Source organism: Mus musculus, chromosome 5, assembly GCF_000001635.26.
Source record: "Mus musculus strain C57BL/6J chromosome 5, GRCm38.p6 C57BL/6J".
Taxonomy (NCBI): domain Eukaryota; kingdom Metazoa; phylum Chordata; class Mammalia; order Rodentia; family Muridae; genus Mus; species Mus musculus.
Window position 1 is genome coordinate 107,752,024 of NC_000071.6, and position 23,478 is coordinate 107,775,501.

Here is a 23,478-nt window from a genome sequence, read left to right on the forward strand (position 1 = left end):
CAGGACAAAACAACAGAGGGGATGGACAACTACATACCTACAGATATGTATACCAACAACTACACACCTACAGATATGTATACCGACAACTACACACCTACAGATATGTATACTTACAGTCATTTCATTCTTGTGAGGACATGCTCTACATAAAAAGAAGCTGCCAGGTAACTGCCAACACTGCCTTCATTATGCCTTTAGTTTTATTATAAACTTATTATATAAATAACATATCAACTAAAGGCAAGCTAGAAAACAAAGCAATTCCACAGCCTATAATCCTAAGACAAATATTAACATTTATAAAATCTTTTCAGATAAGTCTAAGCTTACTGGTCAATATGTGACTAGCCTTACAGCCTTCTTCCCACCTGGTGGTTCACCTCCATACTTCTTAGTCTCACCATCTTTGATGGTTGAGTGGTGCCTCTTTTAGACATGCACCATGATCTGCTTAAACAATCCTCCTGATGGGAAATTTCTCTCCTACACCCTGCACCCTCCCCCCATTCTAAGAAACTACAATACTTCTGAGCACACAGCTCTCAGAGGTGCCTGGTCAGTTCTTTAAGATGTACATTAAGAAGCATAAAATCCAGCACAAGGGTCACACCATTCTTAAGAACTTTGACTTCCATGTTTAAGCTATGAGCCAGAAAGGTGGTAAGAGTTCATACCCTTAGCACTGCCTGGAAATTTCACTTCTGGTTCGCCTTCATGTTTACTACCTGGTCCTTTAACTGACTAGTGCCTGCAGCTGAAGATGATCTTAAGCTGGTCTTCCTCCCTCCTCTTCTCAGCTGCTGAGAGTCAAATATGTACCACAGCACCAGGCACATTGCGTGTCTTTACTGAAAGCACAGCCCTGGGGCCTATAGAGATGGGTCAGTAGGTAAACTGCTTGTTACACAAGTGCAAGGCTCTGAGCTCATGTCCTAGCATGCATTAAAAGTTGATGTGGTGGAACACAGCTACAGCCCTATCACAAGGAGAGGGTGGAGACATGCCCCATTAGAGACCCTGTCTCAAGAAATAGAGGGGGCTGGAGAGATGGCTCAGTGGTTAAGAACACTTGCTGTTCTTGTAGAGGTCCTGGGTTTGGTTCTCAGCACCCACATGGTAGCTTATAATCATTTGTAATTTCAGTTTCAGGGGATCCAACATCCTCTCTTGGCCTCCATGGCCATAAGACATGCACATAATGTCACACATATATGCACATATATGCAGGCACACATATATGCAGGCAGAGCAGTCATACATGTAGAATAAAAATATAAAAAACTCCCACATACTCAAATGTGATTCAGAGCTGCCTCGCAAGTTGATCCTTGACAGTGATAAAAGCAAAAAAAGCACTGCTTACATGCAACCCAACTTATAAAATAACAAACAAAACCAACTTACTAGCCAAGTGCAGTGGCACAGACCTGTAACCCCAGCCTGGGCAATAAAATGAAACCCTATCTCAACCAAAAAAACAAAAGAATTCATTTATTCATTCAGTCATTGGGTTCTGAACCCAGGTCCTTGTCCATGGTTGAGAACATAGACAGGTCTGATGCTGGAGTTTTACATTCTACGGAAGCTTTCCAGAAAAGCACAAAACATTTGTTACTAGACATATATTTTATCTCTATCTTTAGTCCTTGGACTACAGGGATGATTTTAAAATCAGTTTTGAATAATTTAGCATTCTGATTCAGTAAGACGTGAACTACGTTAAAAAGCTGGTAGAATTTTGGACAGGCCCTGAGCACATTCATGCCACCCATTTCCATGTTAGATGCAAATATCAGCAATCAGACAGACGGAAACACACGGGGAGCGGGGCAGGAGGGAGGGCGCTGCTTCTTACCTGATGTGCACTACTTCATCATGTTATGCGTGAAGAAACAGAGTAGAAGTAAGAACATGAAGAATGTATATAAACAACATTTAAGATACTGGACACATTTATCACAACTTTAAAAATTAATAAAACCTTAGTCCTGCACTAACACAGAGAAATCAGAACTCAGGCTTTCTCTGTGAGCATGGAAACCCCAACAATTTGGCACTGACAAAGGAGGGTAATGAGATCTATAACGCACAAAGAATAAGGCACAAAATGCTGTATAGTTAATAAGAAAACAGGAAACTGTTATGTTCATAGTCTGATGAATTTAGTTAGGCTTTGACAGGAAGCAGCAGAGTTTCTAACTGCATGATAGTGAAAACTCAAACACCAAAAGCTAGTAGCAACAACTACAACTATTTCACATTAAGATTGGCACTAAAATTTTCGAATAGGAAGAATCTGCAGAGATTTTAAGTACATGTAAGTATTTTAGAACTACCATCAGTCTACTCTAGAAACTAAGCCACAGTATGCTAAATTTCTTTGTAAAACAAACAATTGACCTAATTTCAGAGTTTTGAAGCTTCTAGATAGAGACCAATACTAAGTAGCAGAGAAATCTGTGCTGAGAAAATCCGGTAACCTGGGCAAGTGCCCCCGGAGTCAAGGGAGATAACATGTTCTCTCTGTGTTTGCATTTTTTACGGCACATTCTAGAATATCATTAACTTATCAAGAACTAGAGTTCATTTTTACTTGATTTTAAAGAGACATGAATGGCATTTTTCCAATTTTGACATCTAAACAAAGTAATTCTCACAATTAGTAAGATATTAATAAAAACATTTATATGGCATTTTATAGATAATGATGTATATTATTCAAGTTAAACTAACTTCTCCATGTGTGAGCAGAGATTGCATGGTCCAGACAAGTTCCACATTCTGAGATTTAAAAATGAGGAAAGAGCACTGGGTATTTTGAAAGACAATCAATCCACAACAAAGTGGAAAAAGCCATCCGCATACCAAAAAAACCCCTAACCAAATGAACTTTGATCACTCCTAGACAAGGTCTGAACTATTGAAGTGAGTCATGTGAGCAGCAAACAGTTGCAGTAAGTTTCCAAGGTTGAGTCATATCAGATTGCAGAGCTCCATCTGTACATTTGCCTTTGTGTATCAGTGTCTGTAAAGCACAGATCTTTTTAAGCTGAATAACATTTGTGTAGCAATACTCAACACCAATAACTAGCTATACATTATGCTTCATATAGGAAAGCGGGCATCAAGCATGATAGTCACATGGACAGTCACACGTGCAGCTAAGTTCTACACATCTATTTTGTTGGATTCTCTATAGAATACTTAATACTTTAATAGCTTTTTCCAGATTTCAGAATTGAAAACAAATGAAAATAGGTAATTGCATGATATATTTTCTTTCTTTTTTTCACCTGCCAAGCTGAGGATTACCCTGATCTCCTAGGCACAGGAATTGTAAATTATAACGTACATACAGCCAGGCCCCAAATTTTTCTTAATTATCAGCTTCTTTTAAAAAACTGTGCCGGGCGTGGTGGCGCATGCCTTTACTCCCAACACTCGGAAGGCAGAGGCAGGTGGATTTCTGAATTTGAGTCTAGCCTGGTCTACAGAGTGAGTTCCAGGACAGCCAGGGATATACAGAGAAACCCTGTCTCAAAAAACAAAACAAAACAAAACAAACAAAAAAACCAAACCAAACCAAAAAACTGTATTATAAACACAACAGAGATTAAAACTAGAAACAAGCACCCAAACCAAAAGATTTCCAGAATACTCAAATAGGAAACCAATAAAAGTGATCATCTGGAGATCGGGACTTCTTAATCACTGTATGCCAAAATCCAAAATCCTAAGATGCAATACTTAAGAAATTGTCTAGGTTAAAATACTGAGACACTTCACTGAAACACTAGTAACTTGAAAGAAAGAAAGAAAGAAAGAAAGAAAGAAAGAAAGAAAGAAAGAAAGAAAGAAAGAAAGGAAGGAAGGAAGGAAGGAAGGAAGGAAGGAAGGAAGGAAGGAAGGAAGGAAGGAAGGAAGGAAGCAAGCAAGCAAGCACAGCATTAGGTAAGTCATTTAAAAACACTGAAAACAATGGTTAATTCACATTCAGAAGCAGGGAAGATCTGTGTACCAACATGTGAAAGGCAGAAAGTTTGGAATTGGAGAACCTGATCCCGTCCAGAGTAGAAGGGAGGGAGCCATCTACAGACTGTCACACTAAGGAAGCTCTACACAGTCCTGTGGGTAAGCAAAGAGAGACTACTGCTGAAGGTCTTCTTCCTGGCAGCTGATGGATCTTCACACAATTGAAACCATTAGCAATATTTAGACAGCTGTGTAATGTCAGTGGCGATGAGGTTAGGCATGTATGAGGTTCTATGTAAATGTATGACCACTCACAGGAAATAAATCACTTCACACTTGTTTCAGTCTGCACTTTTAAGGCTAGATCAAAGCACTATGAATATTTCATTTGATTTAACCTTTAGATGAAGCATTAAAAAAACCCTCAGACTGTTAGCAAGATGACCTCATGAAGTCTTTCTCTTCTGACTGGACTGAATTATGTTAACAGGAATTGCTGGAGCTATATGATGGGCTTTTATCAATCAGATCAAGCCAATGTGTACCCACAAACAGTGCACCAGATGCTGGCAAACTGAAGGAGAACAAAACAAGCAAGGCTCCTGCCATCAGAGACCTTGTGTCAGGCAGAAGAGACTGCATCTGATGTTGGAGTATCACACCAGGGCACAAAAAGTCCACAGGAGAAGCCGGGCACTGTCCAGGAGGGAGGATGCTGAAGGACAAGGCTGAGCCGGGTCTTTAAGGATAAGCAGGTGTTCAAGGAGAAATTCAAGTATAGGTGACATGGTGAGAGACAGGCCTGAGAGCACTTTACGTGTTGAGAAACTAAAAGAATTTTGTGTGGCTGGATCTAGGTCTTGTGAGATAAAAGGAGAGAAGCAGGGAATAAACTATGAAGAATCTCAGTTTACGCCAAGGAGTGAAAAAGCTTCATGAACCATAGAGCAGCAAGTCATGCCATTGCAGTTACTTAATCATCTTAACATACACTTCTTTTATGGTCTACTGACTTGACGGGGACATATTAATCCTTGGCATTGTCTGAAGTGCCTTTCTGGTGTGACTTCAATTTCCACCACTAATTCCAACAAGGCAACTGAGGGACAAGAAATTTGCCCATACTAACACAGCTAGGGAGTCACCTGGCAGTGTTGCAAGTCCTCTACTAATCTGTTTAGGCAGCCACAAACAACCTAACTAGCCACAAATAAAACTGAACGAGGGATGGTAAACAATGTTAACAGAAAAGCAAGATCCAAGTCTGAGTCTGACACATTACAACTGCTCATTGCTAATTGTCATGGTCTCTTTTAGTAGGTCAGTGACAGTCGTCTTGAACTTTTCAAGGTACCAGAACACTCAAGATACTTGATATAGTTATGAATACATTCTCAAAAGATGTACAAATAATATCTATGTACAAAGTACCTTTAAACACTTTAATAAGTTCCATTCATACAACTCTGGGAATTTTCAAAAGGCAAATAATATCAATTTTCAAATATGGCTATTGAGTCAGTAGATGTACTGGCACATACACTATAATCCAAGAACTTGGGAGGGAGAATTTAAATTAGAGGCCAGCCTTGGTTACATAGTGAAACTTTGTCTCAAAATAAAGGAAAAAAAAGCAGGTAGGGGTACAGAGACACAGCAGCCCACATGTTTGAACAGGTTTTCTCATGGCCATAGAGCTGCACAAAGATCTCCACACACAATCTGAGGATACTGTCATCACCCAAATAAACACACACACTGCATACTCTCAGCTGCCATCCATGCCCTGGCTGCCTGCCACCTTCTCCTCAACTCCAGGTAACCACTAATCTGTGGCTGTCTCTACAGATCTTCCTATTCTGTGCTTCTTATGTAAGTGGCATCACTGAGTGTGTGTGGCCCTCTGTGACTGAGTTCTTACACTCTGGTCTGTGCTACAGTGCACATCAGTATTATATTCTTCTGTTACCTAGCCCCTTCCATTGTATGACATGCTGCACCTCTCCACTTATCAGCTGACAGATATCTGGACTGGTTTTATTTTCTGGGTACTGCAAAAAATTGTTATAAATATTCATGCACATGTCTCAGTGTAGACATTTCATTTTTCTTGGGTATAAAGACAAAAGTGGAACTTCCAGGCAAGATGGTAAGTATGGTTAGCAATTTGAGAAAATGAAGCATTATCTTCCAGTATTTGTATCATTTTCTCTTCCCACTTACCATGTACAGAGTTCAGATTTCTCCACATCTTTGTCAATTTTAATTATATCCTTATATGTTCCTGGTTAGTATAAAACAGAAACTTACTGTAGTTTTGATTTGCATTTCTTTGATGGTTAATGATGCTGAACTTTTTTTTCTTGTGGTTATTGGCCATTTGTAGATTATTTTAGCAAATACTCTACTGAAGTATTTTTTTTTAGGGGAAGGGAGTCGAGACAGAGTTTCTCTGTGTAGCTCTAGCTATTCTAGAACTCACTATGTTGACCAGTTGGCCTCACACTCAAAGAGCTCCATCTGCCTCTGACTCCTGAGCTAGCGCTGGGTTAAAGTGTGAACCACCACCGCCCAACTGATATCCTTCACTTGCTTATAATAAATGAATTATTCATCTTTTTATACTGAAACTGAAAGCTTTTGTGTGTGTGTATGTATGTGTGTGTGTGTGTATATATATATATATATATTTTTTTTTTTTTTTTTTTTTTTTGGGTTGGTTAGTTGGTTTTTTGAGACAGGGTTTCTCTGAGTAGCCCTGGCTGTCCTGGAACTCACTCTGTAGACCAGGCTGGCCTCAAACTTGTGTATGATTCAAAAAGAGATACTGACAGGCTAAAAATAAGTAATTGTGTACTTGGAAAAAAATTTCTAACTGATAAAAAAATCCCTAACCCATTATATAATCCTTCTACAAGCAGTTTTTTCTACAATAAAAAATAAATGATTGGGATGTAAAGTAAATAAACAAGTTAATGCATGAATGAAAAAAAATCATTCGAAAAGAAAAATAAGTGATGGCTACCTCCTTCAGCTTCACTTGAAACAGAAAAACATGCTACACTAGAACCGAGTGCTGGAGGCTGAGGAGCTGAGGGTGAAGGAGGCCCATGAATGACTTGCAGTGCTCATTTATTTTCAGGCGCTGCAGCTCCTGATAACATAACTTTAAAACTCGTAGCACCCCTCCCCCTGGCCAGGGAGCACAGACCCCTGGCTAGGTCAGCATCCTACTCCTCTTTGTCTTGAGACGTGCAGGCTGCTCAGTGAAGATTGGGTACTTGCAAACCACATGACCTCATGAATGCTATCTTATCACCTCACAGGTTCCTCACACTGACCACAACTTAAATCAGACAGGCAGCAGAACAGCAGAGTCTGTGACACGTACACTGGTAGACATTTCCAGCTGTTCTGTTTGTGGGGAGAGAAAATCTGATTATCTCGTGTCCAACTGCATCTGTGAGATACTGTTTATGAAAAGCACATGATTCACTGCCTTAAAAACCTCTAGTCATAGTTAAAAACTTTGCGCTTTAGTAAATCTGAGAGCCAGTAGTTCATTTTTAACCAAAGCTCCTTTAACTGATACTCAGCAAATGTTCCTATTTTTTGGGGAACAAAAAAAAGCTAGCACTGTATTATTTATTTTTTAAAAGTAACATAAAAATTAAGTTGCTTGCTAGGTGTGGAGGTGCATGCCTTTAATCCTAGTACTGGAGGAGCAAAGGCCTGCAGGTCTCCCTAGTTCAAGGCCAGCCTGGTCTAACACATTTGATCTAAAGGAAAAACAAGGAGCCATGCCATCCTGGCCTGGTCTCAGGGCCTCACTCTGATCTCTGACTGCTTCCGTAGTCCTCCTGGTCTCTGCTGTGAGCACTTGCCCTAGCAATCCTCTCGCATACATGCCTCTCTACCTGAAACATGCCATGCTGTCCTTCCCCTGGCTGTTTTCTACTCCTCCTCTCGTATACAGCACAGGCAGTCGCAGAGTGGAGGGGTGTGTATGGGGTGTGGGGTACCACACGCGCAAAGAGGCCAGAAGAGGACATCAGTGTTGCTTTATCACCTCTACCTTAGTCCTTTGAGAGAAGATCTGGCTCTGAACCTGGAGGTTGGCTGGAGGCCAACACGCAACAGAAACACACCTGTCTCTACCCTCAGAGTACATAACCACACCTGTTTTGTTTTGTTTTTCTATAACATGGATGTTGGGTTCCAAAATCAGGTCCTAATGTTCGCTAACTGGATGAATATATAAAATGAGCTGGCATTTTAAGGTCTCAGGATCAGTGTCAAAGACAAACCTAAAACACAAGATGAGTTCTCTAATCATCTCTAGAACAATGGAGAAAAAAGCCATGCACAGCTTGGAACAAAAACTAAACTAAAACAAACCCCCTCCTCACATAGATAGATAGATAGATAGATAGATAGATAGATAGATAGATAGATCGATCGATCGATCGATCGATCGATCCTGAACTGCTGTTAAAAAACAAATAAATCAAATAATTCATGAGAACCAAATATCTTCCTTCTCTCTGCTTTAACGATATGTCTGGAAAAACTGGCATAATAGTCAAAGGGAAAAAGCAGAAGTGAGGCAAAGAATAGGAATAACCAGCTTTTAAATATAAGACATTATTAAACCATGAGTTTTCACCTGAGGAAAAAATTACATTTGGTACAATATAATTGTATGTGTATATGTGTGTGTATGTTATAAGATTTATAATCCACAGTAGATATTTAAGGATCTCAAGGTAACTTTCACAGGTGTACAAACATGATTGTTCACTCTGTTCAGGGCACTGTTTAGACACACAAAAAAGCCTGCTTGCTCTGAGGCTGGTGTGAGCCCCTGCTTGGTACATTGATTCACTGAAAAGTAGGTTATTTTAAGGGTATATTTCCTAATCAGAAGCTGCTACATTGGGAAAACTAGTTTTTTTCTACTGTAAAAACAAATCCCAACTTATAACTTACATATTAATTTAAAACATTAAAATGGTCATAGAATTCAAGAGTTATCATTAACTTCATTAGCAGCCATCAGTACAAATAAAACAACTTCTTATTAAAAAAGCAGGGACCAGACAAGGCTGCTCACTCTCTCCCAATCTATTCAATATAGTACTCGAAGTTCTAGTTAGAGCAATTAGAAAACAAAAGGAGGTCAAAGGGATACAAATTAAAAAGGAAGAAGATATCACTATTTGCAGATGATATGTCAGTATGCTTAAGTGACTCCAAAAATTCCACAAGAGAACTCCTACAGCTGATAAACAACTTCAGCAAAGTAACTGGATATAAAGCTAACTCAAACAACTTAGTAGCCTTCCTCTCTACTCAAAGGATAAATGGACTGAGAAAGAAATTAGGGAAATAACACCCTTCACAATAGTCACAAGTAATATAAAATATATCTTGGTGTGACTCTAACCAAGCAAGTGAAAGATCTATATGACAAGAACTTCAAGTCTCTGAAGAAAGAAATCAAAGAAGACCTCAGAAGATGGAAAGATCTCCCATGCTTATGGATCGGCAAGATTAACATAGTAAAAATGGCCATCTTACTAAAAGCAATCTACAGATTCAATGCAATCCCCATCAAAATTCCAACTCAATTCTTCACAGAGATAAAAAGAGTAATTCTCAAATTCATTTCGGATAACAAAAAACCCAGGATAATGAACACTATTCTCAACAATAAAAGAACTTCTATGGGTATCACCATCCCTGACCTCAAGCTCTACTACAAAGAATAGTGATAAAAATGGCATGGTATCGGTACAGAGAGAGGCAGGTAGATCAATGGAATAGAATTGAAGACACAGAATTAAACCCACACACCTATGGTCACCAAAGAAACCAAAACCATTCAGTGGAAAAAAGACTGCATTTTCAACAAATGGTGCTGGTTCAAGTGGCAGTCAGCAAGTAGAAGAACGGAAACTGATTCATTCTTATCTCCTAGTACAAAGCTCAAGTCAAAGTGGATCAAGAACCTCTACATAAAACCAGATACAATGAATCTAATAGAAGAGAAAGTGGGGAAAAGCCTTGAACACATCAGCACAGGGGAAATTTTCCTAACAGAACACCAATGACTCAGGTTCTAAGATCAACTAAAGACAAATGGGACTTCATAAAACTGTAAGGCAAAGGACACTGTCAATAGGACAAAATAGCAACAGGCAGATTGAGAAACGATCTTTACCAATACTACATCCAATAGAGGGCTAATATCCAATATATACAAAGAACTCAAAAAGTTAGACTCAAGAGGACCAAATTACCCTATTAAACAATGGGGTACACAGCTAAACAAAGAATTCTCAACTGAGGAACCTCAAATGGCCGAGAGGCACCTAAAGAAATGTTCAACATCCTTAGCCATCAGGGAAGTGCAAATCAAAACAACCCTGAGATTCCACCTCACACCAATCAGAATGGCTAAGAACAAAAACTCAGGTGATAGCAGATACTGGCGAGGATGTGGAAAAAGAGGAACACTCCTTCCTCCATTGATGGTAGGATTGCAAGCTGGTACAACCTCTCTAGAAATCAGTCTGACAGTTCCTCAGAAAATTGGACATAGTAATACCTGGGGGCCCAGCTATACCACTCCTGGGCATATACCCAAAAGATGCTCTAACATATAACAAGGTCACATGCCCCACTGTGTTCATAGCAGCCTTACTTATAATAGCCAGAAGCTGGAAAGAACCCAGATGTCCCTCAACAGAGGAATGGATACAGAAAATGTGGTACATTTACACAATGGAGTACTACTCATCTATTATAAAGAATGAATTTATGAAATTTCTAGGCAAATGGATGGACCTGGAGGATATCATCCTGAGTGAGGTAACCCAATCACAAAAGAACTCACATGATATGTACTCACTGATAAGTGGATATTAGCCCAGAAACTTAGAATACCCAAGATATAAGATACAATTTGTAAAACACATGAAACTCAAGAAGAACGAAGGCCAAAGTGGACACTTTGCCCTTTCTTAGAATTGGGAACAAAACACCCATGGAAGGAATTACAGAGACAAATTTGGAGCTGAGACGAAAGGATGGACCATCTAGAGACTGCCATACCCGGGATCCATCCCATAATCAGCCTCCTAACGCTGACACCATTGCATACACTAGCAAGATTTTGCTGAAAGGACCCAGATATAGCTGTCTCTTGTGAGGCTATGCCGGGGCCTAGCAAACACAGAAGTGGATGCTTACAGTCAGCTATTGGATGGATCACAGGGCCCCCAATGGAGGAGCTAGAGAAACTACCCAAGGAGCTAAAGGGATCTGCAACCCTATAGGTGGAACAACAATATGAACTAACTAGTACCCCCCGGAGCTTGTGTCTCTAGCTGCATATGTATCAGAAGATGGCCTAGTCGGCCATCATTGGAAAGAGAGACCCATTGGTCTTACAAACTTTATATGCCTCAGTACAGGGGAATGCCAGGGCCAAGAAGTGGGAGTGGGTGGGTAGGGGAGTGAGGGGGAGGGTATGGGGGACTTTTGGGATAGCATTGGAAATGTAAATGAAGAAAATACCTAATAAATTTTTTAAAAAGATTATACATAAGAGCTGCTCCTTCAAATATCACAATGTATAATAATACTAGTATTATAGTACTAATTAATTATTTATGATAATTCTAATATAATTAATACTAATATATTATTGATACTATCATATAATATTTATACTAATATTGATAGGAATGTTCCTATGACAAAGAAAACTGAAGTGACCCACATGTGACTCTATCCAATTTGTTTTCAGTTTTGCTTCCTCTTCACTGGGAATTCACTTAGACTAACTCCCTGCAGGAAGTTATTTCACCAACACTCTGCCTTCAACTGAAGGATGTCAGGCCAGGAAAGGGCAATGTCCACACTTGTTCCTTTGAGGTTTAGATTCATCTAGTGGCCAAGGAGTCTCCTTTCTTCTTTGTTCTTTATAGCAAATCAAGTTTATGCTATCCTGTCAAATGTCTTTACTGTGAATAAACATTACTTTACTAAGATTCAAAATAAGAGACACAGTTTTACCTGTATTGCTGAATATGTATGAGAGAATAGTAAAGAATGGGACCAATAAACAGGTTCTCTCCTGTCACAGGGATTAGTTTAAGTAATTTAAATTAGCCTAAGAGCTATTCAAATTCTGTCAAATTTCATTGGCTGAATGTCAGAGATTCTAGGTGCAAGTTTAAAAAGCATTCAAATACTAAGAAATCCCTTTAACTGATATCTTGCGAGTATCCTTTTTTGCATTCTCAGTGAGAACACTGTGAAGGGGAATGGAGGCCAGAGGGAAAAGATACTTCCCCCACCAATTCTAGTCAGTTAGGTGTAAGGAAAAGTTTAATATACACGGGCAACCACCAAGTATTTTCAGATCACAATAAAAAATAAGATACATGTTGGGGATTGACCATTTTAAGTTATTATTAAAGGCTTAGGGAAGACAAAATCTTAATATTTGAGCACAAAAATCTTTGCTTATAAAGGCAATCTTCTAAGGTGCTCTTAATGATAATTATTTATTCATAGAAACATTTAGCATGAAAAGGTCAGTAATAACGTGTGACATTAAGAGAGGAAGGAAGGAAGAAATATGTGAAGACCAGCATTTATCACTCACCTCATGAGTCAGCTCTGCTATCTGGTCCTTCAGTTCCCTAATGTACTGGTTAGAGTCAGACCTGTTAAGCTGTCCTTGGAGCTTGCCCTCTTCTTTCTGTTTTGTGACAATACAACAAAGGAAAATCAGTGGACAACTTTTACATCATGAGCTAAGATATTTTAAGACCTAGGGCAGCAGTTTAGTTAGCTAAATTTTGAACAAATCCATTCTATTACTGGAAAGGAATTCAAAATGCATTAAACTGAGTATTTCTAATACATGCCTAATGGGTGTTGACAAACCACAGACCACATAAAATAACCCTTGAAAAAGTCTTAAAATTAATTATCAAACAGATCCTCTGATGGCAATATTACCCTCAAATTTCAAGGCCATTTATATAATTGTTTTCTTAGGCAGTTGGTTTTCTACCAACTATAAAAGCCAGTGCCTAATCAAAAACACCCAACTGGAGTTCAAGTTATACCTGAAATCAGAATCAGAAAAAGTTCTCCAACTCTAGAAAGAGATAATTAACTGTGATGCTCCTGTTAAATTTGCTCAGGATATACATTGAGAATCCTAGATATAGCTGATTTTTAAAATGCTGCAGGGGCTGAAGAGATGGCTCAGCAGTTCTGAGCATGCACTGCTCTTGAAAAAGACCAGTTCAACCACCAGCGTCCTTGTCAACAACGGCCTGCTAGGTCAGCCCAGGGGATCTGACATGCCTGACACTCCATACTCTTCAGGCTACTGTAGTCACATGTGCATATCCCACACAGACGCACATGCACTCAACTGAATCTTACAAACAAGTAAAATAAGTCTTTAAAGGGTGCTCCTGGGAAGAGAAGGGTCCATTTTTCCAAGGCTACAGCTATTAGGGGAGGAGCTGCCTTTTCCTTTCTTCTCACTGCAGATCCCCCAGGTGCCTAGAGTTGACTTTGAGGATAGCCTCAAAGTCAAGATCCGCCTGCTCCTGTGTCCCCAGAGCTGGGATTAAAGCTATGTGCCACCAAGACTGGCCAGTTGTCTCATATCATGAAAAGTGAACTCTTAGACAATGGGCTCCTTAAAGAGTGAAAACAGTTTAAAATACTCCAAAATGTTTATAATTAGGAAGCCGTGTACTAATGCTTTCATTGTTTAGAAGCTGTTATCTACAGGCTCAAAGTACTAAGTCACTCCTGAGACCAAAAGAGGACAGCCTTACTTTGAACAGTGGCTAATCATTGTTCCATTTTTTAAGAATTTCAAAGGCACAAAACAAGAACAGCAAAGTAAGAAAGGGAGACCTCAATGAGCGCAGGCTGTGAAGAGCAGAGGGTGCGCTCTGAGGAGGAGAAGATGATGCCACTGCTCTGGAGTAGGCCACTGTCCATCCACAGGAGACTAATTTGATAACAGTCACTCACTGGATGTCTTCTGCAACCTTCTGCTGTGCGTGTGTGTAATTCTCATATCCTGTCATGTTTATAATCCTGATTAAATAAGACATAAACTCACTAGGAAGGTACAAGCTGACATTAAGTTCAACACAAATTTAAGATGATTAACCCAAGATAAGCTCTTAGACTGTGGGGAAGAAGGCAACAACCACAGAAAGACCTTAGGTTTGAGAGGCTGGAAAAGGAGCGGGAACCTTAAATTATCCACTAATTTTATCCACTCTCTCCTAAGGGGGACACTTGCAATGGAGAAACTATTCAGGCGAGACAGGCATCAGTCAGTCTGTTTAAAACAACTAAGCCCAAAGATGTTTGAAAGTGGGTTTGGCTAAAATTAACTTGCTAGCGCGGTTGATTTTTTTTTTGAGGACAGACAGCACTGATGAAAACGAGGATATCTGAAGCATCCCAGTAAAAAGATGGAGGGATACAGGCATGACTCGCTGGCTAAGAGCGCTTTTTCTTGCAGAGGACTGAGGTTCAGTTCTTAACACTCACATTGTGGCTTACAACCACCTGTGACTCCAGTTCCAGGGAATCTGATCATCATAGGCAGCACACAAACATGTGGTCTACATACACACCGGCAGGCAAGACACTCATAAAATAAAAATAAGCAAATCTAAAACAACTTTTAAATTAAAAAGATGGAAATATTTTAACAAAAAAAAAAAAAAAAGCCATCCAAAATGTGTGTGAACTTCCCCCCAAAACCAACAAAACTCCCAACAAATGAACAAAAAAAAACCAAAGACTGAAGACAAACCTCAGTGGGGCCTAGTACACGTGAAGTCCTAAGTTCAATTCTCAGTACCACAAAACCAAACAATAACAAAATAAAAACTTAAAATAAAATAAAAACATGCTCATTGAATTTGTACTCTCTGGACAAAAGAAATTTCCAGGAAAAAAATGCTATATTTAATTAAGTCAAATGAATATGGTACGTAAAATATTTACATTTAAAGATGTCTTGGAAATGAGTAAAACTGTTAACGCATGCAGGGTCAATCCAGGGAAAAGAATTAAGCAGCTCTACTTTTATCTCAGAATCCTTCTCGCCTACCAACAGCACAGCAGCAGCACACCGGCAGCACACCAGCAACACACCAACAGCACAGCAGCAGCACAGCAGCAGCACACCAACAGCACAGCAGCAGCACAGCAGCAGCACACCAACAGCACAGCAGCAGCACACCAACAGCACACCAGCAACACACCAGCAGCACACCAGCAGCACACCAACAGCACACCAGCAGCACACCAACAGCACACCAACAGCACACCGGCAGCACACCAGCAGCACAGCAGCAGCACAGCAGCAGCACACCAACAGCACAGCAGCAGCACACCAACAGCATACCAGCAACACACCAGCAGCACACCAACAGCACAGCAGCAACACACCAACAGCACACCAGCAGCACAGCAGCAGCAAACCAGCAGCACAGCAGCAGCACAGCAGCAGCACACCAACAGCACAGCAGCAGCACACCAGCAGCACAGCAGCAGCACACCAACAGCACACCAGCAGCACACCAGCAGCACAGCAACAGCACAGCAGCAGCACACCAACAGCACACCAGCAGCACAGCAGCAGCACAGCAGCAGCACAGCAGCAGCACACCAGCAGCACAGCAGCAGCACACCAACAGCACAGCAGCAGCACACCAACAGCACACCAACAGCACACCAGCAGCACACCAGCAGCACACCAGCAGCACAGCAGCAGCAAACCAACAGCACACCAGCAGCACACCAGCATACTCCACACAGCTGTCAAAGGGCTCTGCCCGAGTATTTGGAGTCAATCCACCACTTAAGGAGAGATCAGTGAGGACTGGAGAGATGCTCAGCCATTAAAGGCTAGGCTCACAACAAAAAACATAAGGAGAGATCAATGATACTTTAAAAGTGGAAACAAAGAGTCAGAAATATCCTAAATGCTATTTAATGAGAAATGTATAAATGACCTTGTACAAAATTTTGATTTTTTATGTTGTGCAAACAGACTTTCATTTAAATACTACTTTTAGGCTTTTTACTAAAAGTCTTTTAGGCTTTTTATACTGAAGTCTTTCAGTATAAAAGCAGAATTCACAATGTAAAATATATTAAAGACCTACTTATTCTAAGAATTACACATTAACATCATATCACTTCTTAAACAGTTAGTTCATTCAATTATCTAATGTTTAAGATTTTTCTAAGTATTTTTATGGCTTCCTAATTTCAAGTAGTGTCATATGTTTGTTTCTGATAAGAAAGTGGGAAATGTCAGCTACACTAATAAATTTACCAGAGACTTGCATTCTTGAGGTTTTCTTTTGGTCTAGCTGATAACAACAGATTGCCAGCTCACTGGTTTACTAAGTCAAAATAATTGGTGAAGAAAGAGGCTCAGTGCATCAACACTCTATATAATTCACCAAGGAGACCTTGCACGTGCACCTCATGTCATATCATAAATGAAGCTTCAGAGGGTGAAGTAGTGGTTCTAACAGGCACAGATGCACACACACACCCCATTAGCTTTACCATGACAGCATCTATGTCAGGATTTGAATTAAGCCTTAAACTGAAGAGTGGTGGGGCACGCCTTTAATCCCAGCAACTTGGGAGGCAGAGGCAGGCGGATTTCTGAGTTCCAGGCCAGCCTGGTCTACAAAGTGAGTTCCAGGACAGCCAGGGCTACACAGAGAAACCCTGTCTCAAAAAACAAAAACAGAAACAAAAACAAAAAAAGCTGAAGATCCTGTATGTATAAAGCTTTTAACCAAAAGGTCAAAAATCACTTTGCTAACAATATGTGTGCTTAAGTGTTCAGGAGCAAAGAATAATATAACTTATTTTGAAATGCATCAAAAAGTAAGAAGGCTAAAATAACAGACGAATATCTGATAATGCAACATTACAGAATAAGGACAGTGACTTAGGTGTGTTAATTACAGTGTTTTCACTGTCTACATTTGTAGACAGCTGGGAGTTTAACACAACTCAGGACACAACAGTTATTTACCATCTGGGAAGAAGCCTTGGGTTAGCTCCCCAGCACATACACACAGAAATAAATAAAAATCTACATCTTGTTCCAGTAGTAAATGCTACTTTTATTATATTTTCCTGGGAATTTAATATGAAAAGCTATAGAGATTAAGCTATACCCTCTTTAAAATTTTTGTAACCAGAAGTGTTCTGTATTTATTTTTGAAATATTTACATACACATAATGAGACATCTTTGAGGCAAAACACAAGTCACAACATGAAATTTATTTATGTATTTAAAATTTTTGCACTTTGATTTGCTCCTATGCCACTGGCCTTACATGGGAGAGGGTGTTCTCCCTATGACTTTACATGGGAGATGGTGCTCTCCCACTGGCCTTACATGGGAGAGGGTGCTCTCCCTATGACTTTACATGGGAGAGGGTGCTCTCCCACTGGCCTTACATGGGAGAGGGTGCTCTCCCTATGGCCTTACATGGGAGAGGGTGCTCTCCCACTGGCCTTACATGGGAGAGGGTGCTCTCCCTATGGCCTTACATGGGAGAGGGTGCTCTTCCACTGGCCTTACATGGGAGAGGGTGCTCTCCCTATGGCCTTACATGGGAGAGGGTGCTCTCCCACTGGCCTTACATGGGAGAGGGTGCTCTCCCTATGGCCTTACATGGGAGAGGGTGCTCTCCCACTGGCCTTATATGGGAGAGAGTGCTCTCCCACTGAGCTATTATGTTCCCAGCCTACTTTTGTTTTCCCTTTTGAGATGGTTCTTGCTAAGTTAAGCAGACTATTGAAGCCCATGCCTTGTGTTTGTGATCTCCTGCCTCAGTTTCCTAAGTGCTAGGATTACAGAGTAAATCACCACACCCAGCTCACAAGTACCTTATACACTCATTCACATATGCTGAAAATACTTCTCAATGAATGTTTAATGCATTTACATTGATTGAGATTTGTAGGTTATGCATAGAACATTCCATTTGTTGTACTGTGCCAGCTTCAAAACCGTTTATTTTAGATTTTCAGATTGGAGATATCCAACCTGTATCAAATGCCCAGAATAAGAAGATAGTCCAAAACTTGCATCAAAAAATTTGAAAATCACACTATTTGAGCAATCACTGCAAACTACACGTGATGATCTTGTCTGGTCTAGACTCTAACAGCCAACCTTCTGGGTCAGGACATAATGCCAATCCCACTTACACTACATAATGGGAACAGGTGAAGATCATAGAATCTTCTTCAAATGTTACAGAGATGTATAACAGCCTGCTCTGAAATAGATTCTGGGGCTAGCCACTTAGTGCTGAGTGCTTGCACTGCACAAGGACCTGTGTTCAAGCTTCAGAATCTATTAAAAATAACAACAACTGAGACACACTAAAGAAGTTAACGTCTTAGTTTATACAGCTTATTAATGATCATACAAGCTAAGTACCCGTAATTAAAAAAAAAAAAGTCCGAAACCCAAATTGCTCCAAAATTAACCAATCTGAACATTGCTATGCTGCGACAAGCAGAGTTTTACTTCTAATTGCATGTGACTGTGGATGAGGGAGACACTATAGCACACAGATACAAAGCTCAGCTGCTGGCCACCTCAGCACCACAGGAACGCCTCTAGAGGCTAAAATGACTAAGAAGGCAGAGCCTACAGAACCATGGTTAACTGCAATTGGGATTTCAAATCAAAGACTCCTGCAGCCCACTCTATCTCTTGACTTCTCAGTTATAAGGGTAAATAAATCTTTATTACTTAAGCCAATTTAAGTTGATTTTCTGTTAGCTTATTAAAAAGAATACTCTAGAATTCCTCAAGTTTTTGTTAGTAACTGATATAATACTATAAACTAAGCTAGAGACGGTTTAAACAGTGATGTCAAAGATGGTGGTATACTATCACTGGGAGTTTTATAAACATAGAGACTGAAAATGCATGCATGTTCTGAATTCTAAATATCTTAGATTGGGGTTTGAAAGTATGCTTTGAAAGCTATACCAGGAGAAATTGTGAAATAGTCAGTGTGAAGACCTATGTGTGAAATGGCCTGGCTTCAACCACCTTTGAAAATTCATAATTTCAAACATTAATTTAGAAATTCTAAGTATATGCCAATTATATACATAAAATATCTAATTTTAGTCAGGATAATCATATGTTGTTTCCCAAGGGTCTCACACAATCCTTGCCAGATGGGCAGTGCTTGCTCAAACAGATCTCTGAGTTCTACGTCATCCAAGCTACATATTAAGTCCTGTCTCAACCAATGAAAAACCAAATCAAGTAATATCCCACTACAAATGTTAGTGTAACTTTACATATAAAAGACGAGATAAATGTTTTACTGTCTGGCACCACAATAAATTGCCAGGATTCACCAACTTATTTATCCATTTATCCAGTCTGTACATTTCCAGAGCAGATACATTTAAGAACACAAATAGAAAAGGCTGTCGGGGTCTTTAATTTACTCCTTCAATTCCGCTGCCAGTTTCACTTCACAGTTTTTTCCGTGTTGGTTTTAGCTGCTCAGATCCTCTCTACAGAAGTTAGCTCAATTTTGAACTCAAATCTCTTTCCTAGTTAGCCCAGCTTTTGAAAGGGTTTCTTTTGTAGTCGTGGCTGGCCTGGAACTAGTTCTATAGCCTGAAACTCAGAGATCCCCCTGCCTTTGCCTCCTGGGTGTTGGGATTAAAGGTGTGTGCCACCCTAAAAATAGTAAAATTTGTTAATGTATGAGGAACTAAAAAAACTATCTAGGATATAAGTCCAGACATAAGAATCTAGTGACTAAAAATTAAGAACTATTCTAAAAAATGAAGAAAAATCAAAGATTTGGTAAGCAACAAAATAATTCTCTGGCCATAGAAAAGCATCAGTGTCTATAGAGAGAAATGATAACAAATGAAGGAAATTGTCTAATTTTCTAACTCACTTACATAATGGACAGATGCGGTAAGTAAACAGCACACACTAGTGCATCTTAGATGGGCACTGTACTAAGATGTGATAATGATGTTTCAGCCAGACTTACTTATTTTATCCCGTAATCACAGGAAGCTCTAATCAGAGGAAGCATGAGGAAGAGACAGAATGTGCTAAGGATGTGTCACACTCTGATGGGTCACTGGAAGTGAGGAAACAAGGGTGTGCAGCTGTGTATCAGGTCCAGGCAGAGAGCAGATGTTCTATTCACGAGTATGCTTACTTACATCTGTCGCCCTCCAACACACCATTCCAAACTGAAAACTGAGTGTGCTTCATCAAGCCAGAAACTTAGGAAAATGTTGTAAGGGACAATGTTTGCATGTCACAGTGAAGTAAACGCAGGAGAGTGATGGCATCTAGCTGCTGTGAGAAGTGGCTGGAAAAATGCAGCTAACACGACTAACTCAAAACGCTGGGACACAAGAGAAGGAAGACAGGCACCTCACGCTTGCTGGGATCTACAAGTTTAGCCAGACCAGTTCTTAAGATAAACTGCAATGGGTATGCCTGAAAGGCCATTCTTGTTTGTTTCTTTATCTGTTTCAGTGTTGGTTATAACTTACCCTATCTTGCCACAGGAAGGGCACTTCCTTAGACAGGAAGATAGCTGATTTTAAAAAGCCCTGTTTCAACCTACAGGTTTTAAAATATTCTACAAAGACAACAAAGTTTTTAAAATTTTTGACCCATTAGCTCCTAAATGATCTATCAGATGCAAGAGTCCAGGTAACAAAAACCTCAAAAGACCAGGAGGCAAATGACCCAGCACCTAGTCATCCATTTCCATCTGCCTGAACTTCCCCGCCCTTCTTACTTTTCAACATTCTCAAACCGACAGAAGCACCACAGTCTCTCTATGCCCTTTAGCTCTATGCAGTAAGCATTTTATCTCAATTGTTTCCCTTATTTCTCCACCTATATATTATGCACAGAGATTTTTGTAACCCACTGGACAGAAAAAGCAGATATTATGACATTTACTACTACAACTTCATCATGCATTGTCTGAGGACAAGAAACTGTTCTTTATAACTTGACCTACATATATTACAAATCTCTAAATTAGCAATCCCTGATACCATCAAACTCGTTTTTACTCAAACTCCCCCAAAAGGGCTAAAAATGCTTTATTTACTGTCTAGAATCAACCCAAAATTTGTACTTCTATCTGGTACTTTACTACTTTTTAACCTTGTTTTATCTACAATAACCCCTCTACATTTTTAATTTAACTTTTAAGGCTATGAATTATTCAGTTAAAACAGCACTCCGAAGTCTAATAAAACTCCAAATAAAACACTGTTTTAAATTAAAAATCACTTTTTCAAAAATAGAGAGAAGCCAGAGTAAACTAAATACAATGCATTATCAAAAGGCTCGTTTGGAAGCTAGGTATGTGGTACATGTCTGTAATCCTACTAGACTGAGCTATATACAAAGTATGACTTAGAGACAGATGTTAGCTATGTAACTTAGGTTGGTACAAACTGGACATTTTCTTATCCCTAACTCCTGAATTATAGCCATTTGATTGCACATCCAAGATACCATTTAGGAGGCGGGGGGACTTGGCATGTAATAGGCATTCAGAACTAAATGGCATCGAGTTCTAACTTACACAGCTGAGGATTGTTTGTTGGTTGGTTGATTTGTCTGTTTTTGAGACAGGGTAGAACACATTGGGCTTAACAACCTCAGAGATCTGTGGGCCCTGCTCTCTGAGTGCTGGTAGTAAAGGTGTGGTCACCATGCTGGGCACCAGTTAATCACTCAAACCCTGAGAAGAGCCTGTAGAATTCAATACTGAGCCTTAAACTGGCTCAGCGGGTAAAGGTGCTGCCATGCTGCTACACTGGTCTCAATCCTCAGAGCTCAAAGGGGGACACTGACTCCTGAAATTGTCTTCTGACCCACACATAGGCCACAGCACATCCTAGCACAAACTCAAGCATCATGAGGAGCTGAAACTAACTAGGGGAGGAGCAGACTGCTCAATACAGGTTTGGGGAAACTCTGAGTCGCTGGAGACTCTAGGCTGAAATCTAAATAGTAAAAAAGAGTCATGAGAAATATCACACAACAAAGACTTTCAAATACGAGGAACAGCAAGAGCAACAGCCTTCATATAAAATGAAAACAGCTGGGCATGTGTGGGCATGAGGACAGACACCGTTAATCCCAGCACTTGGGAGGCAGAGGCTGGTGGATCTCTGAGTTTGAAGCCAGCCTGTTCTACACAGTGAGTTCCAGGACAGCCGAGGCTATCCAGTGAGATACTTTCTCAATAAATAAACAAACACAGCAGAGAAAAACGAAGGCAGGTATGGCTGAACCTTGCTTGTGGAGGCAAACATGGCTAACCTGCACCAGAGAAGCAGGTGGAGCCAAGCAGACAAGGACTTCCGAGATGCTAGGGGCTTTGCTGGTAACAGACACTTTGTTACTTTTACTTTCATTTGGAAGTTATAATTCTTGTTTTCTTTCTAGCAATGGTTACCTTAAAGAACTTAAATGTATTAATATTTAACAGTTACAGCAATCAGGTGGTTCATATACAGTAAAAAGAAGGAGTAGGCTCTACTCCTTCTGTATCATCTGGCTTTCTATTTGCCTAAGAGGCAATACTGCAACATTTTTAGTGAGGTTTACTATAAACACTTCAAATTCATTTAAAGACAAACACATTGTCTTTTTAAAATGAATTATTACATCCAAATTTATTTAAATATGTATATTATGTAACTATGTAAATATATACATTACACATACAAATGTGTATATTTTAATATTAAATTTTATGTTCCTATTTGCATATGCAACACGTGTGCTGGTACCTTCTGGATTGAGTTGTAGTTACTTCCAGGTATGATGAACTGCCCAATACAGGTGCTGGGAACCAAACTCCATTGGAAGAGCAAGAAGTGCTCAAACTGCTGAGCCAGTTCTCCAGCCTCCACCATGTGCATGCTTTTAAATGTATTAAGTGCATATGCATATATTTAACATAACTGCTCATGAAACACAGCCATAATAATATACTTTTTTTTTAAACATACAGTCTTCTTTTTTTTAAGATTTATTTATTTATTACATGTAAGTACACTGTAGCTGTCTTCAGACACACCAGAAGAGGGAGTCAGATCTCGTTACAGATGGTTGTGAGCCACCATGTGGTTGCTGGGATTTGAACTCTGGACCTTCAGAAGAGCAGATGGGTGCCCTTACCCACTGAGCCATCTCACCGGCCCCAATAATATACTTTTAACACACTAAATAGTAAAATACTGTTTCAAATTTGCTCTTTTCCATTTAATGTCTTGTAACTATTTATTCTTTCTAAAAGATATGTATGAATCCAGAGAATACCAAAGACTAACTATTCTATTGATGGGAAAGATT

The 23,478-nt window shown here is 39.7% G+C and overlaps 1 protein-coding gene across 15 annotated transcripts in view, besides 6 other annotated features; it reads right to left on the minus strand.

Annotated features, from left to right (window-relative positions):
• Evi5 (ecotropic viral integration site 5) overlaps nucleotides 1-23,478 on the minus strand; it is a 130,313-nt gene that overhangs the window by 7,229 nt on the left and 99,606 nt on the right. For 12 of the 15 annotated variants that reach the window (NM_007964.2, XM_030254128.1, XM_006534780.4 and 9 more), the window contains one exon: nucleotides 12,653-12,748. In NM_007964.2, coding sequence (NP_031990.2) covers nucleotides 12,653-12,748 — 96 coding nt within the window. Of the gene's footprint in view, nucleotides 1-1,858; nucleotides 1,872-12,652; nucleotides 12,749-15,783; nucleotides 15,952-23,478 lie in introns of those variants that run through there. The other 3 variants (XM_006534783.4, XM_006534785.4, XM_006534786.1) reach the window with 3 other exon arrangements.
• Nucleotides 7,037-7,486: an enhancer, noted in NCBI's record as "pGL2proGfi1-35kb construct fragment". NCBI's record gives its function as "enhancer in transgenic E11.5 dorsal aorta and fetal liver, and in stably transfected MOLT4 cells" and the evidence as "EXISTENCE:reporter gene assay evidence [ECO:0000049][PMID:20516218, PMID:24244860]".
• Nucleotides 7,263-7,320: a protein binding site, noted in NCBI's record as "-35 kb enhancer region spanning two Runx1 motifs". NCBI's record gives the evidence for it as "EXISTENCE:chromatin immunoprecipitation evidence [ECO:0000226][PMID:20516218]".
• Nucleotides 7,265-7,439: a protein binding site, noted in NCBI's record as "-35 kb enhancer region spanning three Scl/Tal1 motifs". NCBI's record gives the evidence for it as "EXISTENCE:chromatin immunoprecipitation evidence [ECO:0000226][PMID:20516218, PMID:19346495]".
• Nucleotides 7,283-7,419: a protein binding site, noted in NCBI's record as "-35 kb enhancer region spanning three GATA motifs". NCBI's record gives the evidence for it as "EXISTENCE:chromatin immunoprecipitation evidence [ECO:0000226][PMID:20516218]".
• Nucleotides 7,302-7,306: a protein binding site, noted in NCBI's record as "Ets binding motif". NCBI's record gives the evidence for it as "EXISTENCE:chromatin immunoprecipitation evidence [ECO:0000226][PMID:20516218]".
• Nucleotides 7,363-7,368: a protein binding site, noted in NCBI's record as "Meis1 binding motif". NCBI's record gives the evidence for it as "EXISTENCE:chromatin immunoprecipitation evidence [ECO:0000226][PMID:20516218]".